Source organism: Epinephelus lanceolatus, chromosome 6 (genome assembly GCF_041903045.1).
Source record: "Epinephelus lanceolatus isolate andai-2023 chromosome 6, ASM4190304v1, whole genome shotgun sequence".
Taxonomy (NCBI): Eukaryota; Metazoa; Chordata; class Actinopteri; order Perciformes; family Serranidae; genus Epinephelus; species Epinephelus lanceolatus.
In genome coordinates, this window is record NC_135739.1 from 35,719,348 (window position 1) to 35,743,715 (window position 24,368).

Below are 24,368 nucleotides of genomic sequence, written 5' to 3' on the forward strand. Positions count from 1 at the left end.
CTATCGTATTTTGCATGTAGCACATTAGCTAGCAAGCAGAAACACACACACGCAGCATGACGAAGCGATACAGGCTACTGCCACTAGCTACACAAGTACACAGCATGGCGAAGCGATACAGGCTACGGCCATTAGCTACACAAGTACACAGCATGGCGAAGCAATACAAGCTACCGCCATTAGCTACACAAGTTACCACTATTAGCTACACAAGTACACAGCATGGCGAAGTGATACAGGTTTACCGCCATTAGCTACATTAGCTTAGCTGAAAGTAACTCACCATGACGGTTCGTGTACATTTAACCCACATCAACAGGCTTCGGATCATCTCAATCACCTCCCGATATCACTTATGCACCTTTTAAAAACAGGTATATCCAACTTAATGTGCAACAACTGACAGGGATTTACTTCTCATCCCTCACTCGTTCGCATGTGCTCCTCTTGCTGCTCCGGTGTGTGTAATTAACTATCCACCTTATTTTTCACGGAAACACGGAGGCAAAACAGAACGTAGCCAGCTTCCGGTTTTTTGTGCGACACTTCCGGTCCAGCACTCTTACCACTGTGTAAATGGGAATTGCCTTGTTGTTTACCTTGCTGAGTTTAGCACACTTTTCACATCACTATATCACCGTTTAGACTAATCTGATGTTTGTAAAGTCTATAAACACAATGATGAACAAACATTAGTATTTTCTCTGTGCGTAATTAATAACATGGTTATTGTAGATTAGCTGGGCTAACCATTAGCTGTTAGCCGTGTCTGTAATAACTCACTAAACTCACAAAGTGGCCCGTGAAAAAAATATTTTCTCCAGCAGATGTCTTAGTTACAACATGATTGAGCTAATTGGAGTAGTTTCATGTCATATCCGACAACGGGAGGCTTTTAACAGATGACGATCCTGATGCTAGCTTTGCTGCTGCTGTTAACGTTAGCTGTCCCTGTCAGCTGCAGCCACTGATGCTTTCTAGACATCGTGATTTCCCCAAACTGAATAAATACCACACATAGCAACACAAAACTGCTTTGCTAGCTCAATCACGTTGTAATGGCTGGATGGTTGATGCGTACATGCTGATTCAGGTGCTATCAGAGCCGATCCGCGCATCACTATGGCTTAACGATCAACTCAGTCAATTAAAACAACCTGTCCTGTGTTAGGAGTGTATGTCGCTGACAGAAAGAAAGAAAGAGAAGGGGAAAAAAAATAGAAAAGCAGCGTACATCTCACATATTTATTTCTCACAGTTGCGCACACGTGTGGCTGGCATGTAGAAGCACCGTCTGTGTGTCTGTGTGTCGAGGGTGCGAGCCGCAGCGTCAGCTGCTCAGGTAGAGAGGCTGTGTAGCCTGGTGTGCTTTTTCGCTGATTCGGTTTTGCAGGTTCTCTGCTGGTACACTGGAGACGGGGATCAAGCAGTTTGTCTCACTCGGGATAGATTGTGCTTTTTTGGTTCATAGTTTATGATTGACGTGCAATTTATTCGCGTTTAGGGGGAATAAATTTCTGTTACAGCAGAAACGTGGGCACAGTTATCTATACAAAATACACAGACTAACTAACTAACTAACTAACTGATTGACTAACATAAACAACTGAAAACTGAAAAAAAATAGCTTGCACCGTTAGCTCCGGTAAGGGAAAGCATGAGGGAAAGCGGCTGACCGGAAGTCATGCACAAAAAAACGGAAGTTGATCACTATTCACTTCCTTGTTTGAAAATAAGGTGGATACTGCTACCTGTAAGAGGGTGGGGCTTGCTTCCTCCCTCCTATAGCATTGCATTGCTGTGTGATTTGGCCAATAACAATTAAATAATCTTGACAAGCACATAAATCAACCAATTAACTTCAAATAAACATAGTTTGGTGAACCAGAAGTAGTAGGGAAATAAAAGTATTTATAAATCTTAAATTAAATTCTTTTAAATTAAATAAGGAATTGTTTCTACTGGGTTACACAAGTCAGTGTGTGGGCTATCCTTCTTTCCATATTCTGAAATATTAAAATTGAACTTGGACAATCTTGCTTGGTTAAAGACAGTCTTAAAGTCTTGAGTCTTGGTGCACCTTGCTCAAATGTGTTAAAGATAATGATGTGTGGGATGAGATCCTACGGTTGCCTTCCAGAATCTCAATCTGCAATGGATATAAAGAGTTACAATACAATATCCTACATAGTGTTTATATATCACACATATATCATATTTATGGTAAGTATAAAGCTGTAAGTTCACCAAATTATCCCAAATGTAAAACTCACATAGGCACTAGGTTACACCTGTGGGAATGCAACAAAATTCAGTTATTCTGGAGAGCAGTATGCGCAAATATAAGTTCAGCAACAGGTCAACAGGTGTCAGCAAATCGATTTTTATCCATTTTTACATATCCCTGACTCTCCTAAACAACATAAGGAAGTGGTGGGATGGGTACGGCCCTCCTTCTGTTTCTGTGTGGAAATCTTTGGTCTCTGAGGTTGTGACTCTGGAAAAAATAGGACATTGTATTGATGGAAGGACTGATCTTTTTCTGCATAAGTGGAAGGAACTGTTGGAATCACTTGGACTTCAATATAATATGGACTTAAATGGATAAAAATTGGATAAATGTCTGTACTGGGGACAGTGGATATGCATCTGATCGATGCCAGGTGAGCCTCTTCCCCCATTTTCTCACCTCGGTATGCCCACAGCAAGAGCTGCAATTTTGCTCTGAATATGGCCTGCTCCCAGCAGACAGAGAACCTGATGACCAGAGAAATTAGTGTACCAAACACAAGGTTTGCAACTACTTTTCCAGCACAAGGAGAAGCAAGTCAAGTTAGCGCCAGACTAGCTCTGCAAGTGACTGGGCGACCGGTCTCCTCGGATCTGCATCTTCGCAACAAGACTACACCTGGAATCACAGTTCTTTCCAGCCTTCCATTGGCAACTAAAAAAAGCAGCACACCACAGCATCTCTGTCTTCCACACATTGAAGCATTGGTAATATAACAACTAGGAATAGCATTATTACAGTTGTACAGGTTAAGAAAGACTGTTTAATTCTGTCAATTGTGATTTAATGCTGTTCAATGAGTTGTTGTTGTGATTTTTGTTGTTGTTTGTTAGGTCATTGGTTAATTGGCTTCACCAAAGCTAAGTGATGTTAGTTTGCTAATGCTTTACACAGAGTCTTGCATACAAATTACCATCCTCTGTACTAACCCAGACCCTTTTGCAACACATACCGCATACTCATACTCATACACATACACAAATCTGCTTTCAACATAACTACACCCAAATAGGCGACTCAGAGTCCCCACTTCTGTTCCTTTGTCTTTGTCCTGACTTACCATGCTGCCAGGCAAAACCTCCCCCGGACTGAAGCAAACTTTGATTCGGCCATCTTGTAGTTTTGTGTTATCAACCATTTTATTTTGTAGGCCAAACTGCCTTTGTTTCACATACACCTTTTAGCTCCCTCGCTCTCTGGCACACACACACACACACACACACACACACACACACATATACAGATCCATGCTTGTATATAGTTTGTAGTTAGTTAGAATTTGTGTGTTTTGTTTACCTTACTTTCTTTATGAATAAATACCTTTGGAATCAGACCTGCTGCCTGTTTAATATTGCACACGAGTGAATGAATAGTCAACCTCTGCTTCCAAAATCCCTCAGCCTTTACTATTAATATGGTAACTTTAGTTATGGTTATTAATAAAATTATTACTCAAAATTCCAAATTGAAAGTTCAGTGAACTCTATGAGACTGATATCATTAACTGGCTGTCATTTTTCCCTTTTCGGGAATGGTGCCCCACAAGGTGATTTAATGTAAATTAAGTCACATTATTTAACATAATTAACAATTATTATTAATAATTATTAATCTTTTTTATGATAACCAATTTTCATACATTAATTGGAGATCTGTTATGAGGTCAAGCCTGTATTAAGGAAACACTTATTTCTTCGGTTTCTGGCTTTGAGAGAGAGGAGCTCATGTTTACAGGTATTGATTGAACCTTTCAAGATGATGGAAATAAGATGATGTAATTCTTAACTTAGGTGGTGTTCTGCTTTAAAGATTTGTATAAAGACATCATTACAACATTAACATTTTTGTTTCTTTTTCTTTTTTTGTGTTACTTGTTAATGTTGGTCATAAAAATAATCATCAGACTTTAAATCTATTTCTTTAGTCTCACATTTTTCCTTTTCTTTCAGCAGACAGTGGTCTGCAGGAGGTTTTGGATGAACATAAGGTCAGTCTGAAGAGGAGATGTGAACGTGTGACTGAAGGAACTGATGAAAGAGAACGTGAAACCCTCCTCAACAGGATCTACACTGAGCTCTACATCACAGAGGGACAGAGTGAAGAGGTCAATACCCAACATGAGGTGAAGCAGCTTGAGAGAGCTTCTAAGATGAAGACCCTCCATGAAACTCCAATCAAGTGTCACGACATCTTTAAAGCCTTACCTGACCAACAGAAACACATCAGAGTCGTTCTGACAAATGGTGTTGCTGGCGTTGGAAAAACCTTCACAGTGCAGAAGTTCACTCTGGACTGGGCAGAGGGTTTGGAAAACCAAGATATCAGTCTGGTGATAATGCTTTCGTTCAGGGAGCTGAACTTGATCAAAGATGAGAGGTACAGTCTTCTCACACTGCTCCGTGTTTTCCATCCAACATTACAGAAGGTCACAGCAGAGGAGCTCGCTGTCTGTAAAGTTCTGTTCATCTTTGATGGCCTGGATGAAAGCAGACTGTCTCTGGATTTCAAAAGCAAGAAGGTTGTGACAGATGTCACAAAGAAGTCATCAGTCAATGTGCTGTTGACAAACCTCATTAAAGGGAATCTGCTTCCCCCGGCTCTCATCTGGATAACATCCCGACCTGCAGCAGCCTATCGGATCCCTCCTGCATGCATTGACAGGGTAACAGAAGTACGAGGCTTCACTGACACCCAGAAGGAGGTGTACTTCAGGAGGAGAGTCAGTGATGAAGAGCGGTCCAGCCGAATCATTTCACACATCAAGACATCCAGGAGCCTCCACATCATGTGTCTAATCCCAGTCTTCTGCTGGATCACTGCTACAGTTCTGGATGACATGTTGACTACAGAGCAGAGAAGAGAGCTGCCCAAGACCCTGACTGACCTGTACTCACACTTTCTGCTGGTTCAGACAAAGAGGATGAAGCAGAAGTATGATGAGGGACATGGCAGGGAAGTTCTTCTGAAGCTGGGGAGGCTGGCGTTTAAACATCTGAAGAAAGGAAACATCATGTTCTACCAGGAAGACCTGGAGGAGTGTGGTCTTGATGTCACAGAGGCCTCTGTGTACTCAGGAGTTTGTACAGAGATCTTCAAAAAAGAGAGTGTGCTCTTCCACAAAACAGTCTACTGCTTTGTTCATCTGAGCATTCAGGAGTTTCTGGCTGCAGTCTACCTGTTCCACTGTTTTACCAACAAGAACACAAAGGTACTGGAGGACTTCCTGGGGAGAGACCGGATTAATTACACATCCCTGGATGTCTTCTTAAAGAGAGCCATGGAGAAATCCCTCCAAAGTGAAAATGGTCACCTGGATCTGTTTGTCCGCTTCCTTCATGGCCTCTCTCTGGAGTCCAACCAGAGACTCTTAGGAGACCTTTTGGGTCGGACAAACAACAGTTCAGAAATCATTCAGAGAGCCATTAACAACCTGAAGGAGATGAACCTGTATAATATCTCTCCTGACAGAAGCATCAACATCTTCCACTGTCTGCTGGAGATAAACGACCACTCAGTGCATCAGGAGATCCAAGAGTTCCTGAGGTCAGAGAATAGATCAGAGAAGGAACTCTCTGTGATCCACTGCTCAGCTCTGGCCTACATGCTGCAGATGTCAGAGGAGGTTCTGGATGAGTTGGACCTGGAGAAATACAACACAACACAAGAGGGACGACTGAGACTGATTCCAGCTGTGAGGAACTGCAGAAAGGTTCGGTAAGTCCAGATGTGATTAACATCATAAATCTTGTAGATTAGCAGTTTAATTTTTCAAACAGACACACTATGAAATTCTTTTTACTCATAAAATGTTAAAATGTCATATCTGATGTATTTTGTCACAGATGTTCTTGAGCTGTTTCCAATGCTGTGATGCTGTGTAGATGTTTCAGTTGGTTGTGTTTATAGCTGTTGAGTTAATGAACACGTTTTATCTATTTATTTCTAATAATTGTTACAGTTAACAGTTTTTAACCTTTATGATGGAAGCACCATGTGAACCTGATAAAACAAATAATGAACTTCAGAGGTTGTTGTTTATGTTTTATCACAGCAGCATTTCATCACAGCATCATAGTATTTTATGGTTATATATAAAAGCAGTAAAGTTATTACTCCATAAACAGATTCTGCAAGGTGTTTTATATGATCAGACATGCAGATAATGCCTGAGTTTCTTTACGATACCCTTAAGGGTTCTGACACACCAAGTTGATGGTTTGCTGTCGGTCAGTGTTGGGTCATCAGTGAGTGTCCATCACCAAAGTTGGTGCAGTGTGTTCTGTACTGTTGGCCCTCACCAGCACTAGTCAGCTTTTTTCAGCCAATTTAGAGTGTTGAATTGGCGACTGCAGGGCCAGACGGTGAATGACATCACTCTGATTGGCAGTTCAGCTCAGCGCACAAGAAGAGAAATGGAAATGAGGAAAGTAAACATAGAGCTAAAGTCCAGAGGGAGTGAGACCAAAACAAACCTGTTCCATAAGGTCAGATTATTTTTCTTTATCCATTGAGCTCTTTAGCAGAAATGTTTCTTGATGGTTTGTGTTATTGTTCAGAGACGCACAGTAAATATGCTCTGTTCTTTAAACATTGGATTGTGTTATTAACATGCTAACTGGCTAACTAGCGTCAAGATGGTCATCTGGTTTCCCTTTTTGAATGACGATTACAGATGACTGCTGTCTGCTGGTGTGCTGGTTGACCATCTGCTGTAGTCTTTGCGGTGTGTTTATGTGCAACTTTTTGGCCAAGACATGGTGACATCAGATAATGCAGGGGGCCTTCATTGGCATTAATTCTCTGAAGTCAGTTTGGTGTGTCTGGGCCTTAAAAGTTTAAAATATGATCAGCATTATTTTCCAAAGGAGATTTCTGAAGTCCTAAAAAACTGTGACGGTCACTGTGACCTCATCTCATTCTAGTGAATGTGATATCCAAGAAAGCTTTGAGATATTTCTTTGAAATTTGATTAAAATTCTGGTTATAAATTGGATTTTCATTAGCTTTAATTCTCCATGTTGTTTTTTTATACTTAATTATTTTCGATCTATTAAAACAGAATATGTCAAACTTTTTTTTTTATCAAATGCATGAAGTAAATATGAAGTGTCCTCTTTGACAATAACATACTTTGTAATATTTGTGTCATGTCAGATTTACTTCATGTGGAATCTCAGAGACTCACTGTGAAGTCGTGGCCTCAGCTCTGAAGTCCAGCCCCTCCCATCTGAGAGAGCTGGACCTGAGTGACAACAGGCTGCATGATTCAGGAGTGAAGCAGCTGTGTGCTGGACTGGAGAGTCCAAACTGTAAACTGGAGACTCTGAGGTCAGTTGACTTGCTTATATAGTGATTTTTTGTGTGTGTTTTTTTGTATTGTATTTTTTTGTATGTATTCAATTAAAATCTTTGACTGAAGGTATAAAGCGTTCAGTTTTTCTGAAATTTTATCTCTTTCCAAATAGCAGACCAGTTATGAAAGGTAGAGAAATAATGATTTAGAATGATGATACCATCCAAACAGAATTTAAGATTCTTGACGTTCTTGAGTTATGCTGTGGCTCAGGGGTACAGTGGGTCATCCACCAATCAGAAGATCAGCGGTTTGATCCGCGGCTCCTCCAGTGTGCATGTCGAAGTATTCTTGAGCAAGACACTGAACCCCAAATTGTTCCCGATGATGCTTCCATCGGTGTGTGAGTGTGTTAAAAACTGAGTGGCAGGTGGCACATTGTACGGTAGCCTCGGCCACCAGTGTATGAATGTGTGTATGAATGGGTGAATGTGACTCGTACTGTAAAAAGCACTTTGAGTGGTCGGATGAATAGAAAGGCACTATACAAATGCAGGTCGAACTACCATTTACCATTAACATTGACTAATCATCGCAAAACGCAGGTCCATTTACCATTTACCATTAACAATGACCAGTCATTGCAAACCACAGACCTTTACATTGCAACAAAAATAAATGGTCTGCAATGGAAACATCTTTGACTTAAAAGACAGGTTCCTATTTTTTGGGGCCTTTGTCATACAAAACTCACACACCCATCTACATTCAAAAAGTTATTATTTCCCCCAGGCATAAGCCTGGAAGTGATCATGTGTTTGGTCGTGAATATGTCTATCTGCCTCTGTCCACAGCTACTCTCACAAACTACTGGACCAATCAGCCTCATCTTTTATGTGCACATGTATGAACGTATGCTAAAGGACCTCTCGCAGTTGCGGTGATCCACAATTGTGGAAAAACCTGTTTTATTGACTGTTTCATATCATCACTGACTGCTGACTTCTCACTCCACTTAACCAGCCGGGAGGGCAAGTGATTAACGAAATCATAAACCAAAAGCAACAAGCCTTACAAATGTGTCCCTCTCCTTTTTATTCCATATACAAATACAGTATGAAGGTCATGTAAGAAACTAATTAATGAACAGTTTTTTTAGGCCAACGTGTCTGATTTGATATTGATCCTCTAAATACATACTTGACTAAGATCAGCAACAGTCTGTGTTGACATGAAAAGATGAATGAATGTTGTGGTGACATTTGGATAATGTCTGTAGAACGATGACATCATGATGATCAACCATAACACAATGACAAAGTCACTCCATTCAGTTTAGGGCTCATTGATCAGGACAAAGTAATGTTGAGCTACACATTTAACACTTGAACTAGGGGTGTGCCAAATCATGTCATTCACAATAATATCAATATATTTTTGTTATCATATAAAAAAATTATATTTTTTGTATTTTTTTATATTTTGTGAAAGTATTACTGATTCAACAGTGGTTCCAAGAAGAGGAGAAGCTCCAGTAGTGTGGAATAAACTGTGACTTTACTAGGCCTGGGAGTCCTTAATGTTTTATGAACCGCCTCAGACCTCTCAGACTCTTGTAGCGTCTTACCGCTCAGAGGGAACTTATTCAGTTGCTCCTCTGGCAGCCGCACAGCGTCTCTCCCTTTCCTCTCTCGCTGTGTGCACACAGGAGTCAGTGTCATCAAGTGATTTTGTCATAAACCTTTGGTAATGTAAACCTATGTGACGCTCACAGCTCAACAAAAAACGACATATATGTGAATGTGCAATAGTTATCGTGTTCCAGTGTGATGATTAGAGGAGAAATGGCGGAGCATAAAGGTCCATGTGATCATGTCATTTAGGATTTTGCTAAAAGAGAAGGAAATCACCTGTTGATTTATAGTGGTAGAGGGTCATGGGAGGATGCAAATGAAGCAATATTACATCAATTGGCCAAAGGGGGGCGCTATAGCAACCGATTGAAATTGCAAACTTTGAATAGGCATATCTCATGCCCCATATGTCATAGAGACATGAAACTTTGCACAGAGATGCCTCTCCTCATGAGGAACACTTAAAATCGATCTCTTCCTAGGTAATTTTAACCGATCTGCATGAAACTCAGTGAACATAATCTAGGGACCAATATCTAAAGTTCCCTCTTGGCAAAAGTTGGAAAACTTACTAAAACTGAGGTTCTATAAGGCAATGAATATTACAGAGGGCGAGGCTCATCAAATAAAGGTGTATAACATCTCAAGGGTTTTACCGATCACCACGCAACTTTGTAGGCATATGACCACACATAATCTGAGGGGACCCCTCCATTATTGACCCCATCAAACAAAATGGGGGTGCTAGACAACTAATTTCTTATCTAGGCCTAACCGCCATATCGATTCTTACTAAACTTGGTAGATATGTAGAACAGGATGCCTTAAGGTGACTGGAGAATGTAACTCTAATTGGCAACTGGGTGGCGCTATAACAACAGAAAAATGCTTAAGAATGGCTAAAATTTCTAATTTTTGGTATGACTAAGTCATGGTATGGTATGCTGTACTCAATGGGTATGGATTAGTTTTTACTAATTTGTCATATCGTCAGGAATATAGTTATTGCAAAAATATCCTGAAATACTGTGATATTATTTTAGGGCCATATCGCCCGTCCCTAACCTGAACACATCTGATTGTATTATTAATGATTCTTATCTACCTGATTTTACTCTTTATTCAGACTGTGGGGCTGCAGGTTTTCAGACATCAGCTGTGCTCATCTGGCCTCAGCTCTGAAGTCCAACCCTTCCCATCTGAGAGAGCTGGAGCTGAGTGAAAACAAGCTGCAGGATTCAGGAGTGAAGCTGCTGTGTAATTTTCTAAAGAGTTCACCCTGTAAACTGGAGACTCTGAGGTCAGACACCATTTTTTATGCCTGTACTGAGATTATTAAGATGTGAAAGTTGTGGGGACATTAAATTGCAGACATCAGGCTGATATTATACTGATCCACAATTAAGTCTGTTTTTTTTTGTTCAGTGGTTTAATCAGTTGACTGTGGCAGAGCTATGTGGAGCTAAAACCTTAAGGATAAATTCTGCAGGATCTTCCTTAAAAACAGTGTATAGACTCATACAAAAATAATTCCTCTTAATCAGCACTTATGATCTTCTCTCAGTGTGTTGTAGTGTATTAATCTGCAGAGACTCTGCCCTCTGCCTGTGTTTTCTTACTTCTTATTTTCTGTGTTTGGGAGGTTTCTGGGCATATACCCCCACAGCACTCAGGTGAGGTCAGGGCATTATAAAAAGGTAGTGACTAGGTACCAAACTGTAGCAGCAGGCATCAAAGAGATGCACCACTAGAAAATGCAAATACTGTATAGTTGGCTTTTACTTTCACTTTTGCTGGCAAACGTGTTTACAAACAGTAACCTACAATCCTGCATAGTGTACAGTAAAACTTCCGTTAAAAGCAGAGTATCAGTTAAACCCCCAGTACCTCTTACTAGCCCAGTGTGGCTACACATTTTGACAAGTAAACACCTGTCTCAATTAGACTTTAGGTCTGGTTGCCAAGCAGTTCATTTTTTTATAGAAGTTCTTTGGATGTACCTCAAATTATGTGTCCATTCCTGGATTATCCAGTAAATTATTCAAATTATTTTAGTCCATTCTCAGATCAAAAGAATCAAAATGTTTTTTCATAAAAAAAATAATCCAAGTTGTGAGTATTGTTTTAACAGAATAAAGTGATGTTGTGTCGGTTTACCGGGTCCTGTAATCCTTGAGTTCTGTAACTCACTCTCTAACGCGCTGTTAGAGCTATATCAAATAAATGATTCATAAATGATATATTATCTGAAGCCTAATTTCTATACAAGTAACATTTATACTAGTTTAAAAAAACTATTTAATTGTGTTTCCCTTTTTTTTTGCTGAGCAACAGTTTGATATGAAATAAATGAAATTCCTGTCCCTTATATACGCCTGTCCTAAACACAGACCCGTCAATTTCAGTGATTTAAGAAAATAATAGCCCAGGCTACTAATTAAAGTTTTACAGTAACTTTAAGTGATGTAGTAAAGATGAGTTTAAAATTCACTCCTAACCTTTAAACACTTGATTTCATCTTGAATTTACCCTCATGATTCTTTAAATAAGTGATTTGTGTTTGGTTGCACAACATGAGCTTGTGATGATGGAGCCACTGGTGGAGCTGGCAGGAAGTTTAAGAGGTGAAGTTACTACATCTTTATTGAAGTGGCAGCACATTGTCAATGATATTCATGAGAGTCCTTTTTGTCACTTTTTGTATTTTACAGTTTTTAACCTGCATCCTGGTGGGATTACCACAATAACATAATGACAATGTCACTCTACTCAGTTTAGGCCAACACTTATTAATTAGGACATAGTAATGTTGAACTACACATTTAACACCTGAACACATCTGACCTGATTACTAATGATTTTTATCTACATCACATATTCTCTATTCAGATTGTGGAATTGCAGTTTGTCAGCGATCAGCTGTGATTCTTTGGCCTCAGCTCTGAAGTCCAACCCCTCCCATCTGAGAGAGCTGGAGCTGAGTGTCAACAACCTGCAGGATTCAGGAGTGAAGCTACTGTGTGATTTTCTAAAGAGTTCACGCTGTAAACTGGAGACTCTGAGGTCAGACACCATTTTTTATGCCTGTACTGAAATTTTTTAAGATGTGAAAGTTGTGGGGACATTAAACTGCAGACATCAGGCTGATATTATACTGATCCACAATTAAGTCTCACAGGCCACATCAGGCCCAGAAGCAGCTTCCGAGTGGCCCGGCTAGGTATTGGTATCGAGACCACGTATTAAACCCCCTGGGACAAAAGCTCCACTGTTACCGGGTCTTTTATCGTTACTTTTTAAAGTTTTGGTTTCATGTAACACCACACTGCAGACTCTCTCCTGCATTCTGAATGCTGACCTCCTACACACACATACAGACACACACAAACACAACAGAGTAAGGTCAGACAACAGCAGAGAAGCCACGGTGCAGGTGAAGGGAGTATTACTTCAAGATTACTCTAGTTGACAACAACTACGCTTGTTACTATAAGTAAGTAAGTAAGTGCAAAAAACCTGTGCCAGTAAAAAGCCAGTACTTTGTCAGTTCACAAGTTCAGCATGTAGAAAGCGATGTGTCAGTCTGCTCTGTCCCTCATTTACCGCCGTTATGGTTTACAGTCACATTTTGCACAAGCACATCATGCAAGTGGGACCAATACCAAATTGTTAAAAACAAACTAAAATGCAAGCTGACTGTATGTAGTCTGTTTAACTTACTTTGCCATGTATCTTAAAATGTACCTGAGACAGCCTACCTGTGGACAGTGTGTGTCCTAAGTAGAGGTGGGCAAGGGAGCAGGATGAATGACTGATACTGATATCTGTTCTTCATGTTTACATAAGATAACTCAGTATTGTGACGTCAGTAGTAATATTTATTTTATTATCATGTTTGTTTCCAGTGATAAATTATTGAGCTAATAAAGTGACTTTAGTGTTGTAAACATGACTGTTGCTGCCATGGACTGTATAAAACTATATCCTGTGTGTTATTAGTTACTGTTAATGTCACTTGTTATGCTTCTGTGTATTGACAGCTCTTTTTTTATTGTTTCTGCATTATGTGATGTTCCTCAGTCAGTTATATGACTAAATGGTTTTCTTTTTTGTTTGTTTTTGTTTCAAATGTGACACAAAACATGAGTACTCTAACTAGAGTAATTTGTACCTGTTTAGAAATTTGTCATTACCAATTGCTAAAAAATTTCTAATACGTTGCCTGCTGCTGAAAATGTCTGGCCCACTGACATTTTCTGGTTTAAAATCCAGCCCAATTGAATTTGTAATTGGATAGTCCTGCTTTAAACATTTGATTTCAACTTTAATTTACTCGCATGATTCTGTAAATAAGTAATTTGTGTTTGGCTGCACAACATGAGTTTGTGATGATGGAGTCACTGGTGGAGCTAGCAGCACATTGTCAATGATACTCACGAGAGCTCTTTTTTGTTGTTGTTGTTGTTGTTGTTGTATTTTACAGTTTTATTTGCATCCTGTTGGGATCACCACAATAACACAATGACAATATCACTCCACTCAGTTTATGGCAAAGCTCTTTGATTAGGACATAGTAATATCAAGCTACACATTCAACACCTTAACAAATCTGATTTTATTATTAATATATTTTTGTCTACATCATTTATTCTTTACTTAGACTGAGACGCTGCAGTTTCTCAGCAATCAGCTGTGGTTCTCTGGTCTCAGCTCTGAAGTCCAACCCCTCCCATCTGAGAGAGCTGGAACTGAGTGAAAACAAGCTGCAGGATTCAGGAGTGAAGCTGCTGTGTGATTTTCTGGAGACTCCACACTGTAAACTGGAGACTCTGAGGTCAGACACCATTGTATATATTCACGCCACTTATAGCTGTCGCTGGAAGCATTATGTTTTCTGGTTGTCTGTCCACCCCTCTATCCATCCCATTCTTGTGAAAGCAATATCTCAAGTAGGCCTTGAAGGAATTTCCTCAAAATTGGCACAAACGTCCACTTGGATTGTGGTTGTCAAGGGTCAAGATCACTGTGACCTCACAAAACATGTTTTAGGCTATAACTTAAAATTTAATTCACTAATAATGACAAAAAAATCACACAAATGTCAAACAGAATAAAACAAAGTGATGTCATTATATATCTAAAAAGTCAACTTCACTGTAACATCATGTTCTGCAAAAACAATTTTCTGACCATTATTCAACGTCATATCTTAGGAATAGAGGGGGAAACATTTGGTCAGGTATTGAATTGATGTGTTTGAAGCATCCATGCTTTCACAGATACAGATGTCAACTGTAACTGCAACCTGACTGGTTTGATAAAGCCACTGATGGAGCTGGCAGAGTTTAGGTGAAGTCACTATGTCTTTATGGAGGTAGCAGCACGTTGTCAATGATATTTATGAGAGCTCTTTTTCACTTTTTGTATGTTGCTGTTTTTAACCTGCATCCTGTTGAGTTTTAAGTTTCTATTCTCTAAACTTGTACATTCTAAGTCTTCCTTAGCTCTGAACAGACTATTAAACATTGAAGGATTTAAAGGATAACTTCGGTATTTTTCAACCTGGGCCCTATTTCCCCATGTGTATGTGTGCATATGATTCATGGGTACAACTCATTCTAAAATTGGTTCCGTATTGAGGCGCGAAACGAGCTAAAACGGTAACGTGGGCAAATGCGTTCCTTATAAGTTTGCGCATTAAAAGTGCTTTTTTTCACCACTGACCGGTTTAGATTGCCAGTGTTATCTCTGTAAATAGCATATTGTAGTGTGAGTGTGGTATGAGTGGAGTCAGCTGTCAGTCAGTGTTGGAGCAGAGAGGGGGAGGGCTGCCCCGCTGGGTACTGTAAGTGAGTGTGTATGTATGAAGTGTGTGTGTTACGCTAGAAGAGTCAGAGTTTGGGACGTCTTTTACGTGCTACCCCCTGGAGTGTTACTGGAGTTTTTGGAGTGCTCAAATAAACAGGCCTTTTTCCCAAACGCAAGAACAGGATATTGTGCAACACCCCATACAGCTTTCATTGCTGGCTGCCTTTGTCAGACGGCGAGATGCTGAAGTTGTGGCTAGTTGTGCTACAAATGGATCCTATAACTCCTGTCCAGACACTGCGCCTTGCAGACCATCGGGTCTGCAGTGCTCACTTCTCCCAAGATGACTACTGCCAGCTGAAGAAGAGAAGACATCCAATCCCGAAACATCTCTTCCTCAAGAAAACGGCTGTCCCACGAGTAGAGAGAGCTACAGACACAGTGGAGCAAAGCTCGTGACATCACACAGCCCAGAGGTAAGGGAAACACTTAGTATGCTATTTACAGAGATAACACTGGCGATCTGAACCGGTCAGTGGCGAAAAAAAGCACTTTTAATGCGTAAACTTACGGGACGCATTTGCCCCCGTTACCGTTTTAGCTCGTTTCGCGGCTCCCGGCTGCATCCGCCTCCCTCAATACTGAACCAAATTTAGAACAAGTTGTACCTATGAATCATACACAAACATACACATGGGGAAATAGGGCCCAGGTTGATAAAAAACTGAAGTTATCCTTTAAAGCAGGAACACTGTCTTCTAAAGTGACATAATTTATTCTTTATTTCAGATTGAGTGACTTCGGTTTGACAAAGATTAGCTGTGTCTCTCTGGCCTTAGCTCTGAAGTCCAACCCCTCCCATCTGAGAGAGCTGGAGCTGAGGTTCAACAACCTGCAGGATTCAGACGTGAAGCTGCTGTCTGATCTTGTGAAGAGTCCACACTGTAGACTGGAGACTCTGGAGTAAGTAGAGGGTTGAAGTCAGTCCATGCTGGTTTCAGCAGTATTACATTTAACACAGTTAGTATCAGAGCAAAGATCCAGTATTTCCTGTAAACCTCAGACCTTCTGAGTGGCTAAAAGAGGGTAATGGGGACAATCTTCTGGTGAGGATAGAGAGACAGAGAGAACAGTCAGCCAATTAGATCAGCAAGAAACTTGTTGTTATCGTGAGTTTAAGTTGATCTGAAGATGACTGTTGACATCATCACATGTATAGAGACAGCTGTCCTCTTTCATCTAACTGTCATACCATCAAATCTGACCTTGATAATTGGTTATGATATTCTGTTTTTTTGTGTGTTTTATTTAGCCTATAATGTTACAATGAAGGACATTCTTATTAAATGTGGCCAAAGTCCCTGTGAACAAAAACCTCGGACTTCAGCATGCTCTGAATACTCTGTGTTTGATGGCTTTTTCTACTTAAGCTAAGATGTCTTTATATGGTCAACTGCTCCTGGCACGTTAAGTGTTAACATTACATGACCTTCACTGCTACATGTAGCTACATGCTAACTTCAGGGAAACATGTAATCTTGGTTGGCGATGTTGTAAGTTTCTCCCCAAAGTCAGATCATATTCATGCTGGAACATAGCCGGTTTTGTTTAGAAGCTATTATTGGTGATTTTTCACAGCAGAAAGTACTGATATTCTCTGTTATAGTCATTCATTCTCAGACAGAGGGGGGAAAATACAGGCGTTCCAATGCAGACAGTTAACAGGAGGAAATCAAAGCATTATTATGCCTCCACACCCACGACAGCCATGACAGGAGGCATTGTGTTTTTCTGAGTGTTAGTGTTAGGGTTGAAGATGTTTATGAAGCATCCACATTTTAGAATGTGTAGCTTTGTTACAGCAGCATCCATAGTAAAAGAATTGCCAACTGTCAAGGCTACATATGAGTCTTGACAGACATGGATGTAAATTGTAACTGTAACTTGACTGGTTGGTGAGGCATACAACTATAAGGCGATAACTCTAGTTTGAACATTAAAGCATGTAAACAGGTTCTAGTAGAAACCCAGAATGCAAATAAGAACCTGTTAATGAGCATAATATGTCCTCTTTAAAGTGTTTGTTGTCCTTATCTTTGTCACAGCTCTGAGATCAGTCTGACTGAAGCTTACAAATTGCTGACTCTTATTTTATTGAACTATCATTACAGTTGGTAACCATGTGTTCTTCATACAGAGCAGAACTTCTGCTGAAGTCCAGTAATCACAGCTGATGTGTTGCAGTTCAGTCTTTGGATGAACTTATAGAAAATTTAACATTATATATCTGTTTATTAGTCAACTGTTATAACAGACTCAGTAAATCCATCATTAAAGTGAATAACTCTGTTTCTGCAGAGTTACTGTACTGGATGTGCTGCATTACTGACGGACAGCTGATTTATAACCTCTCTTGTCTTCTTCTCTCATCAGATGGAAGGAAACTGCAGTTTGATAAACAGGATGGTGGATGTGTTGAGAGGATCAGCTGTGTCCTGATGATCCAGAGACACAGAAAGCTGACTGGACCATGTTCACTGTGTGATTCTGTGTGAGTCTATGTGAGTCTGTGTATATACTGTATAATAGTGAGGTAATTCAAATAAATCCCACAAAAGGACTTTTTCAAAGTGTTACACTTTCGAAAAGTGGTTGGTGTGTGTGTGTGTGTGTGTTGGGGGGGTCTGATGGTCAGCCCTGAGTGACCCATGTTACGGTAAAGGAGAAATGGCAGAGCATACTTATTTTTTATATCACTATCACTAATTTATCCGGAATGGAAACAACAGTTTTTGAGGTACATATTTGAATGTTTCAATGATCAAGACACATCAGCCTACTTTGAACGTAAATAAAGTGCCAGAGTGCATTAAAAAAGCAGCAAATCCTGAGGGAGGATACAGAGGTCCAGGCTAAGCCCCCAGTGTTTATGTCATGTCAGTTGTATCGCTCTGCTGGTTCGAAATCACGTCCACATCTTGGCAGAACTCCAGAAAAATAGCTGTGTTCAATTTCCTAGGCTGCAGCTCACAAACCTGCTAAATATATTAACTGTCAATGACTTCAGTGTTGTTTTCATATCAGTGAAAATTCAGCCTACCTGGGCTGTTGCCCAGGAGAAGAAACACAGCCTGTGACTTTGGACGCCATGCATAAGCTACGTATAGATAGGAGAGGATGTGCTTGTAATTGTATAACCAGCCTAATGAATACACTCACATCATGTGTCGACTATAATGTTTACACTGGGCCCGCTTATGAAAAAATAAAAGCCTTGCCAATGGATTTATGTCTGCTGCTGGGTCTGTCTCGCATTATAAAAAAAGTTTTTGTGCACAGCTTTGACAGTGAAAGAAACAAAAATGAGTGATTTGAGCAGCCAGGAATTCAAACTCTTAACACACGCTTATTTTTTTTCATTCCCCACCCTCATTTCGATCTGTGCCACAAATTCATGACCAAAAATCAACATCCACGTTCCATAGTCTTTACTTGCTTGCCCCATGACACACTGTTGTACATACAATAAAGATTATTAAATATCAAAACTACAACCAGAGCCATTATAAAGTGGAAGTTGGAAATAAATTGACAAAAATAACAAATCTAATGTGGTCTGAAATTATAGCCATTTAGCATTGGCTAGAAACAGTTTAAAGTAAAATCTCTTTGTGTCAACTAATGGAGAACATGAAAATTAATCTACCACACAACATTGGTAAAAAGTTATCTGAGCGAATCAAATGTCAGTTCAGATCATTTGTCTTTGTGTCCTAACTATATCATCCGCATAATAAAGAACAGAAAAAACGTGACATGTTTGAAATCTTGCAAGATAAAGTTGCCACAGATGGTTGTAGTGTGCCGCACTCTAATTTCCACACCTACATGATTCCCAGTCGCTGTCATTGTGAGCAAACAAGGTGACAGAGGAGAAGACGACTTGCTGTGAAGCACCGTGGGCAAGAATTCAGCTCAGTGAGGAGGCTGAACATAATATGATGAGTTGATATTCAGAGAGTGACGATGTAAAGGAAACGTCAACCCACTCTGCCACCACCACCCCCTCAGGCCCTTTCAGACTCCAGCTGACTCCTGCTTGATAGCAGTGTCAGCCAATGATTGACATTTGCTAATTTCCCACTTTTGCATGGGCAGTTTAAGGACAGTTAAAGGCTCGAGGCTCCGAGCTGGAGTCCATGTTAATGATAGCTCCTGCTGGGGCAAAGCCAGCCTTAGAACAGTTCGTGTGAGCTCCATCTTAATAATCACGGATCCATGGCTCCACTGAGTGTAATTGAGGGAGCTGATTGGACTGGCAATGACTGAAAACACCTTTTTAGATGTAATTTTGCTTTTTGCAACTTTGCCACTGAAAGTACAGCGGGAGTAAAAATATTCTATATTGCACGGAACATAAAAACTTACAACAGTCTAAGAGGAGTAATATGCCTTGTGATTTGCCTCCAATTTCACTGTTTGTGGTGGTTTCCTTTAATTGCTGTAATCAATTTTGCAACTGTATGCTGGTTAATTGGGATTAATTTGTTTTGATAGCACAAACCTCTTTCAGGCTTTGGAGATCTTAATTGTTATTACCACAGCAAACCTGACCCATCAGTAATGACACAGCAAAAAATTTAGACAGCCATTTAATAACTTTATCTATGAAATATGAAACAAAAAGTCCTGTGGAATTATAGCAAAAACCTTTCTATGATTTCATACTATTTTTACAGGTCCAGTGTGTTAAGTGCAACACACACCGCCGCCGTACGCCACGCGTCAAAACGCCCGCCTCCATTATATTCTATGAACCAACCCACACTGCTCATGGCGGTGCTGCGAGAAAAGCCTTTTATGTACGTCTCGTCTCGTAGGATCAACTCCGGTTGTTTCAAATTTTTAATAAGACGACTTTGATAAGAAACTCACCCGTGAAATTCAAGTTGTTGTTGCCTCAAAGTTTTTCCTCTTCTTCTTCTGTTACTAGCAGTTGGCAACCGTTGGCAATTAGTAAAGGTACAGCCACCTGGGGTGGGAAACACATGTTGGCTGTGCGCCGCTGCCAGTGTGTGTTGGGGGGCGGCCCTTGACGGCCACAGCGCCGCGCCGGCGGCGGTGTGTGTTGCACTTAAGATTTAGGCGGTTTAGTGGAATCTAGCAGTGCGGATTGCAGATTGCAACCAACTGAAACTTCTCCTGGTTAGAATTCCTTCATTGTTCAGGAAGATTTTACTGGGAGCCAAACTGGTAAAACCACTAAATAAAGCAGTTTCACATTATAAATCAGTATTTTCTCCTACCGTGTTTGGCATGTCACAGTCGGCCTGCTTGCCCGGCATCTGCAAACTTAATGTGTGCTCACCATATGTCTGATCCAGACGTTCAGGAGGTTCCTACCATGAGGTGTATTGTCTGCAGAGGTCTCCTCCTCATCAAAACGAATGCACCAAGTGACTGAAACAGGTAAAAGCACGGAATAAAGCAGTTTCAGGTTACAGATCCATGTTTCTTGGGCGTAGTTTGGCGTGACAGCCACGGGCCACTAACCTAGCACCTGCTAATCTGTGCTAATCTTTTTTTTTTTTTCTCTCTCTCTCTAAAGGCTTAAGGTTTTTACCAGGAGCCACATTATCTGCAGACGTGTCCTCTTCTCCAAAACAAATAGACCCAGTGTTTAAACAGGTAAAACACTGCATAAAGCAGTTTCATGTTTTTTCGATGCTGCTTGTCATGGAGGGGCTGCTAACTGGTCCCCAGTAAGAACAGGAGTGGCCCTATCTAGATCCAGTGTTTGATTTGTCTGTTCTGTGCTACTATGCAAGCATGGCTGTGCAAAATGGCAATATGTAGATGAGGACCTGCTCCCTACATAGACAGCTCATGTGATTATACACTAAAGAAAACATACTTTTTTTTTTTTTTAGGTTTTCCTTCATACATAATGCAGTCTGTCTCAAACACTAATCAAGTATGTGCAAAGTGATTTTCAAAACATTAAAATCAAAAACCAATGGCTTCCTCAAACACACAAGCTATTTTAAAAGCTTTGGAAAATGTTCAGGTATTAAATTATATGTTGTAAGATAAAGAACTAAACCTTAACAACCACTGCTGAGGTCCTTTTAATGAAAATCCCTCAAAACCAGTAATAAACCATTGAGTTTAGAACAGACTGTTTCCACATTTCCAGTTCCAATTTGGAGATCCAACCATGCTCTGTTTTTCTATTTTCCTGCCATTACATTCAGACATTGCAAGCTATTTGGTTTCCAATCTTATTCATAGCGAGTAACAGTGGAGGACATCTATCGTAAAGTTGACAGCTGTGGTTGTAACAAGTTGATAATTCACTATTACCTGTGCTGTTTGCCATAAACCCCGCTGCTTCCTGTTGAAAAGAGGATGTTGCAACCACTCTGCTTCCCTGCTGTTTGTTTTCGAGTGCAAAATGAGAGACAGTTACAGCCAATATGCATTCAGTCCAGGAAAGCTAATGTGAAGCAGAAACTTTGCATCCACAATAGTACAAACTGAAAGAACAACAACAAAAACTTAAGTAAAAAGTTTGATTGAGTAAAAATTGCTTCTATTTTGTGATGATTGTCCATCCCCTTCAGTCAATTGTGTGACAGTTAATGGTCAATACCCAGTCTTATGAATGATGGGCTTGTTTGCAATGGTCTTGGTAATACTTCAAAATAAGTGCAGTTAAAATGTATTCATCAATATATTCAGCAAGGCTTTGCACTTGTACAACACATGTGATGGAGTCCTTTAACAACTGTTGGAAACCTCTTTTAAAAAATATACTGGTACACACTACAGAGCAGTGGTTTGCCATCAAAAAACTGCATAAAAATAAAACAAACATCTTCACCACATTAGGTTTCAATGAATAGGATCTGACCCACAGGATAAGCTCCAGAAATAAAACTGAGTACATATAATTGATGCAGTTAAAAATCAGGTCTGTTCAGCCTTGAGTGATTGAAGTTGATCTGGTGCTTGAATGAAAATGGGCGGCAAGTCTTAAAAGAGAAGCTGGTAAAAAGTGACTCAGTGACATGACAACAATACCAATACTTAGTGCCCTTGCTCAGCTGATATGTAATTTAAGACCTAGAGTGTTTTTTATTTTCTTCTTTTTTTATTAATAAAAAGTTATTGTTTTCTTTTACATTTGAACCAACGACAAAAACGGTATCCTGTTTTTTTAAATAATTTTGTTCATTGAAGATCACATTTTAAAGGATGAAAGAAAGGTTAGTATGTGTCAGTATCACAGAAATAATTTTAAAATTTTTTATATACTTTATTAATCCCAGAGGGGAAATTAAATTTTTTCACACTGTTGAGAGATGTCAAATCAAATCAAATCAACTTTATTTAAATGGCATTTTTCATATAACAGTAACACAAAGTGCCTCACAGGTTAAAAACAGCAAAGAACCAAAACAGAAAACAAAAAAGAAAGAGTCAGAGTGGGCTGCCCACGACAGGCGCTCCGAGCGGCTGGGGGGTTCGGTGCCTTGCTTAAGGGCACCTTGGCAGTGCCCAGGAGGTGAACTGGCACCTCTCCAGCTACCAGTCCACGCACCATATTTTGGTCTGGATGGGGACTTGGACAGACTACCCTCCGGTTCCCAACCCAAGTCCCTATGGATTGTGCTACTGCTAATACATGGAACTGACACAATCTTTTAACAACACTTTATATAGTGGTGGGCACAAAATGTGTTGAAATCATGTGCTGGCAACACAAAAAAATGGCAAAGCAAAATCTATTGTGAGTGGTCACAATTTCAAACATGTTGCTAAAATATGTCACTAGCATGGTTGGTTGAAATGGTTTCATTTAGGGAAAGGGAAAAAACACTTTGTTAGGTTTAGAGAACAAAAAAGAGAAGATTGTCATTTTATTTAAAATAACTATCCATGGGATGTAAGTGACGTAAACCTATGTATTTTTATGTAGTAAGGTAAAGTCTGTCAAGTCTTGTAACTATGTTGACTTTTGGTTTGACTTGGGACACAAACAGTGGTCTTCTTTGACCCCACCACGTCTCCCACCCACCCTATGCAGACTTCTTCGCCTTTTTATACTTAATTCATGTGTCCACCATGGCAGAAGACCCTCACTGACTTTGCAGTGACATGGTTTTCTTGTTTTCAGCACCTAATTTTAACGCATTTCATGCCCACCACCATGTCAATATCCCTTTGAAGACAGTTCTCAGTCACAACCTGTCAAATAAGGCTGCGTTGTTAATGATTTCGGCATTAAATACCACCATACGGAGGCACTCTTCATGACATGCACCGGGTGGCCAACACATTCTCACTCTGACCTCGTCACATATTGACATTTGGTCATGGACTTTCTATGTCCACATATGACATGCAGTGTACCCTGGGTGCGTTTGTTGGTGACGTTCTGAGACACTGTGTCAAGTTCTGCCTGTTACATGCATTGTCCTCTTTCAAAATACACTTCCGTAGTAGATGTTTATTGGACCCATCCACCACCACTCCCACCAGCCCCAGTCGGACTTTTGCCGCCTTAACTTTCGTCCTCGTCCTGCCACGTTTTCCCCTGACACCGCTGGGTGCCCTTAAACTATAAAGGCAACCAGAGGAACACCTTTTTTCGTTGGTTTCTGATGCCGCAAATCACTGCCCAAGCACCAGATTTCAACAACTTCAGTGAGAATGGGCTCGGGTGGCAGCTATTTCTGACAACATTGGCCACAACCAAACTTGTCAAATACTTATGCACAAATGCTCAGGGCAGCTGCTATTTCTGATGACACTTGCAACTACTGTGGTATAAAGAGTGAGACAGTGAGCATGAGAGGGATGGGAGGGGAGGTGGATGGGTCAAACAATCACTGGACTTTCACCCAGGAGCTTACTATATGTTTTGTAACAACATAGCAACAATATAGTGTGCTAGTATGTGTAGCATACACCACTAGTAACATATGTCACGTGACATGACATTACATTAGTAACTACTGTACTTATTTAAAGACAAACCATGATTTTTTTCTCAACCTAACCATGTGCTTTTATTGCCTAAAGCTACGGAAATACACTCAAAAACTTGATGTCCAAGACCAAAGCAGGGGGCATCATATTTTGATGTTTTGGTCCAATGTCAAAGCAGTGGTATACTTGGGAGGGGAACAGGTTGCCATTTCACACCTTTCCATGAGAGTGGGCTGCATCAGACAACAAAGGGTGCATCTTTAAAGTCTTTACACTCCTGTGACACACCCATACAGGTTTTTTATTTACTTGTTTTGGCTGATTAGAGCTCATAGCTTTGTAGGAAGAG

At 40.2% G+C, this 24,368-nt stretch overlaps 1 protein-coding gene across 8 annotated transcripts in view; it reads left to right on the forward strand.

Moving 5' to 3' along the window:
• LOC117253638 (NLR family CARD domain-containing protein 3-like) overlaps positions 1–24,368 on the forward strand; it is a 43,539-nt gene that overhangs the window by 14,204 nt on the left and 4,967 nt on the right. For 3 of the 8 annotated variants that reach the window (XM_078169016.1, XM_078169015.1, XM_078169017.1), the window contains exons 8-14: positions 4,240–6,004; positions 7,445–7,618; positions 10,344–10,517; positions 12,107–12,280; positions 13,878–14,051; positions 15,815–15,988; positions 17,459–18,325. In XM_078169016.1, the coding sequence (XP_078025142.1) occupies positions 4,240–6,004; positions 7,445–7,618; positions 10,344–10,517; positions 12,107–12,280; positions 13,878–14,051; positions 15,815–15,988; positions 17,459–17,480 (2,657 nt within the window). In that variant the 3' untranslated portion in view covers positions 17,481–18,325. Of the gene's footprint in view, positions 1–4,239; positions 6,005–7,444; positions 7,619–10,343; positions 10,518–12,106; positions 12,281–13,877; positions 14,052–15,814; positions 15,989–17,458; positions 18,327–20,409; positions 20,495–20,633; positions 20,714–24,368 lie in introns of those variants that run through there. The other 5 variants (XM_078169018.1, XM_078169020.1, XR_013491728.1 and 2 more) reach the window with 4 other exon arrangements.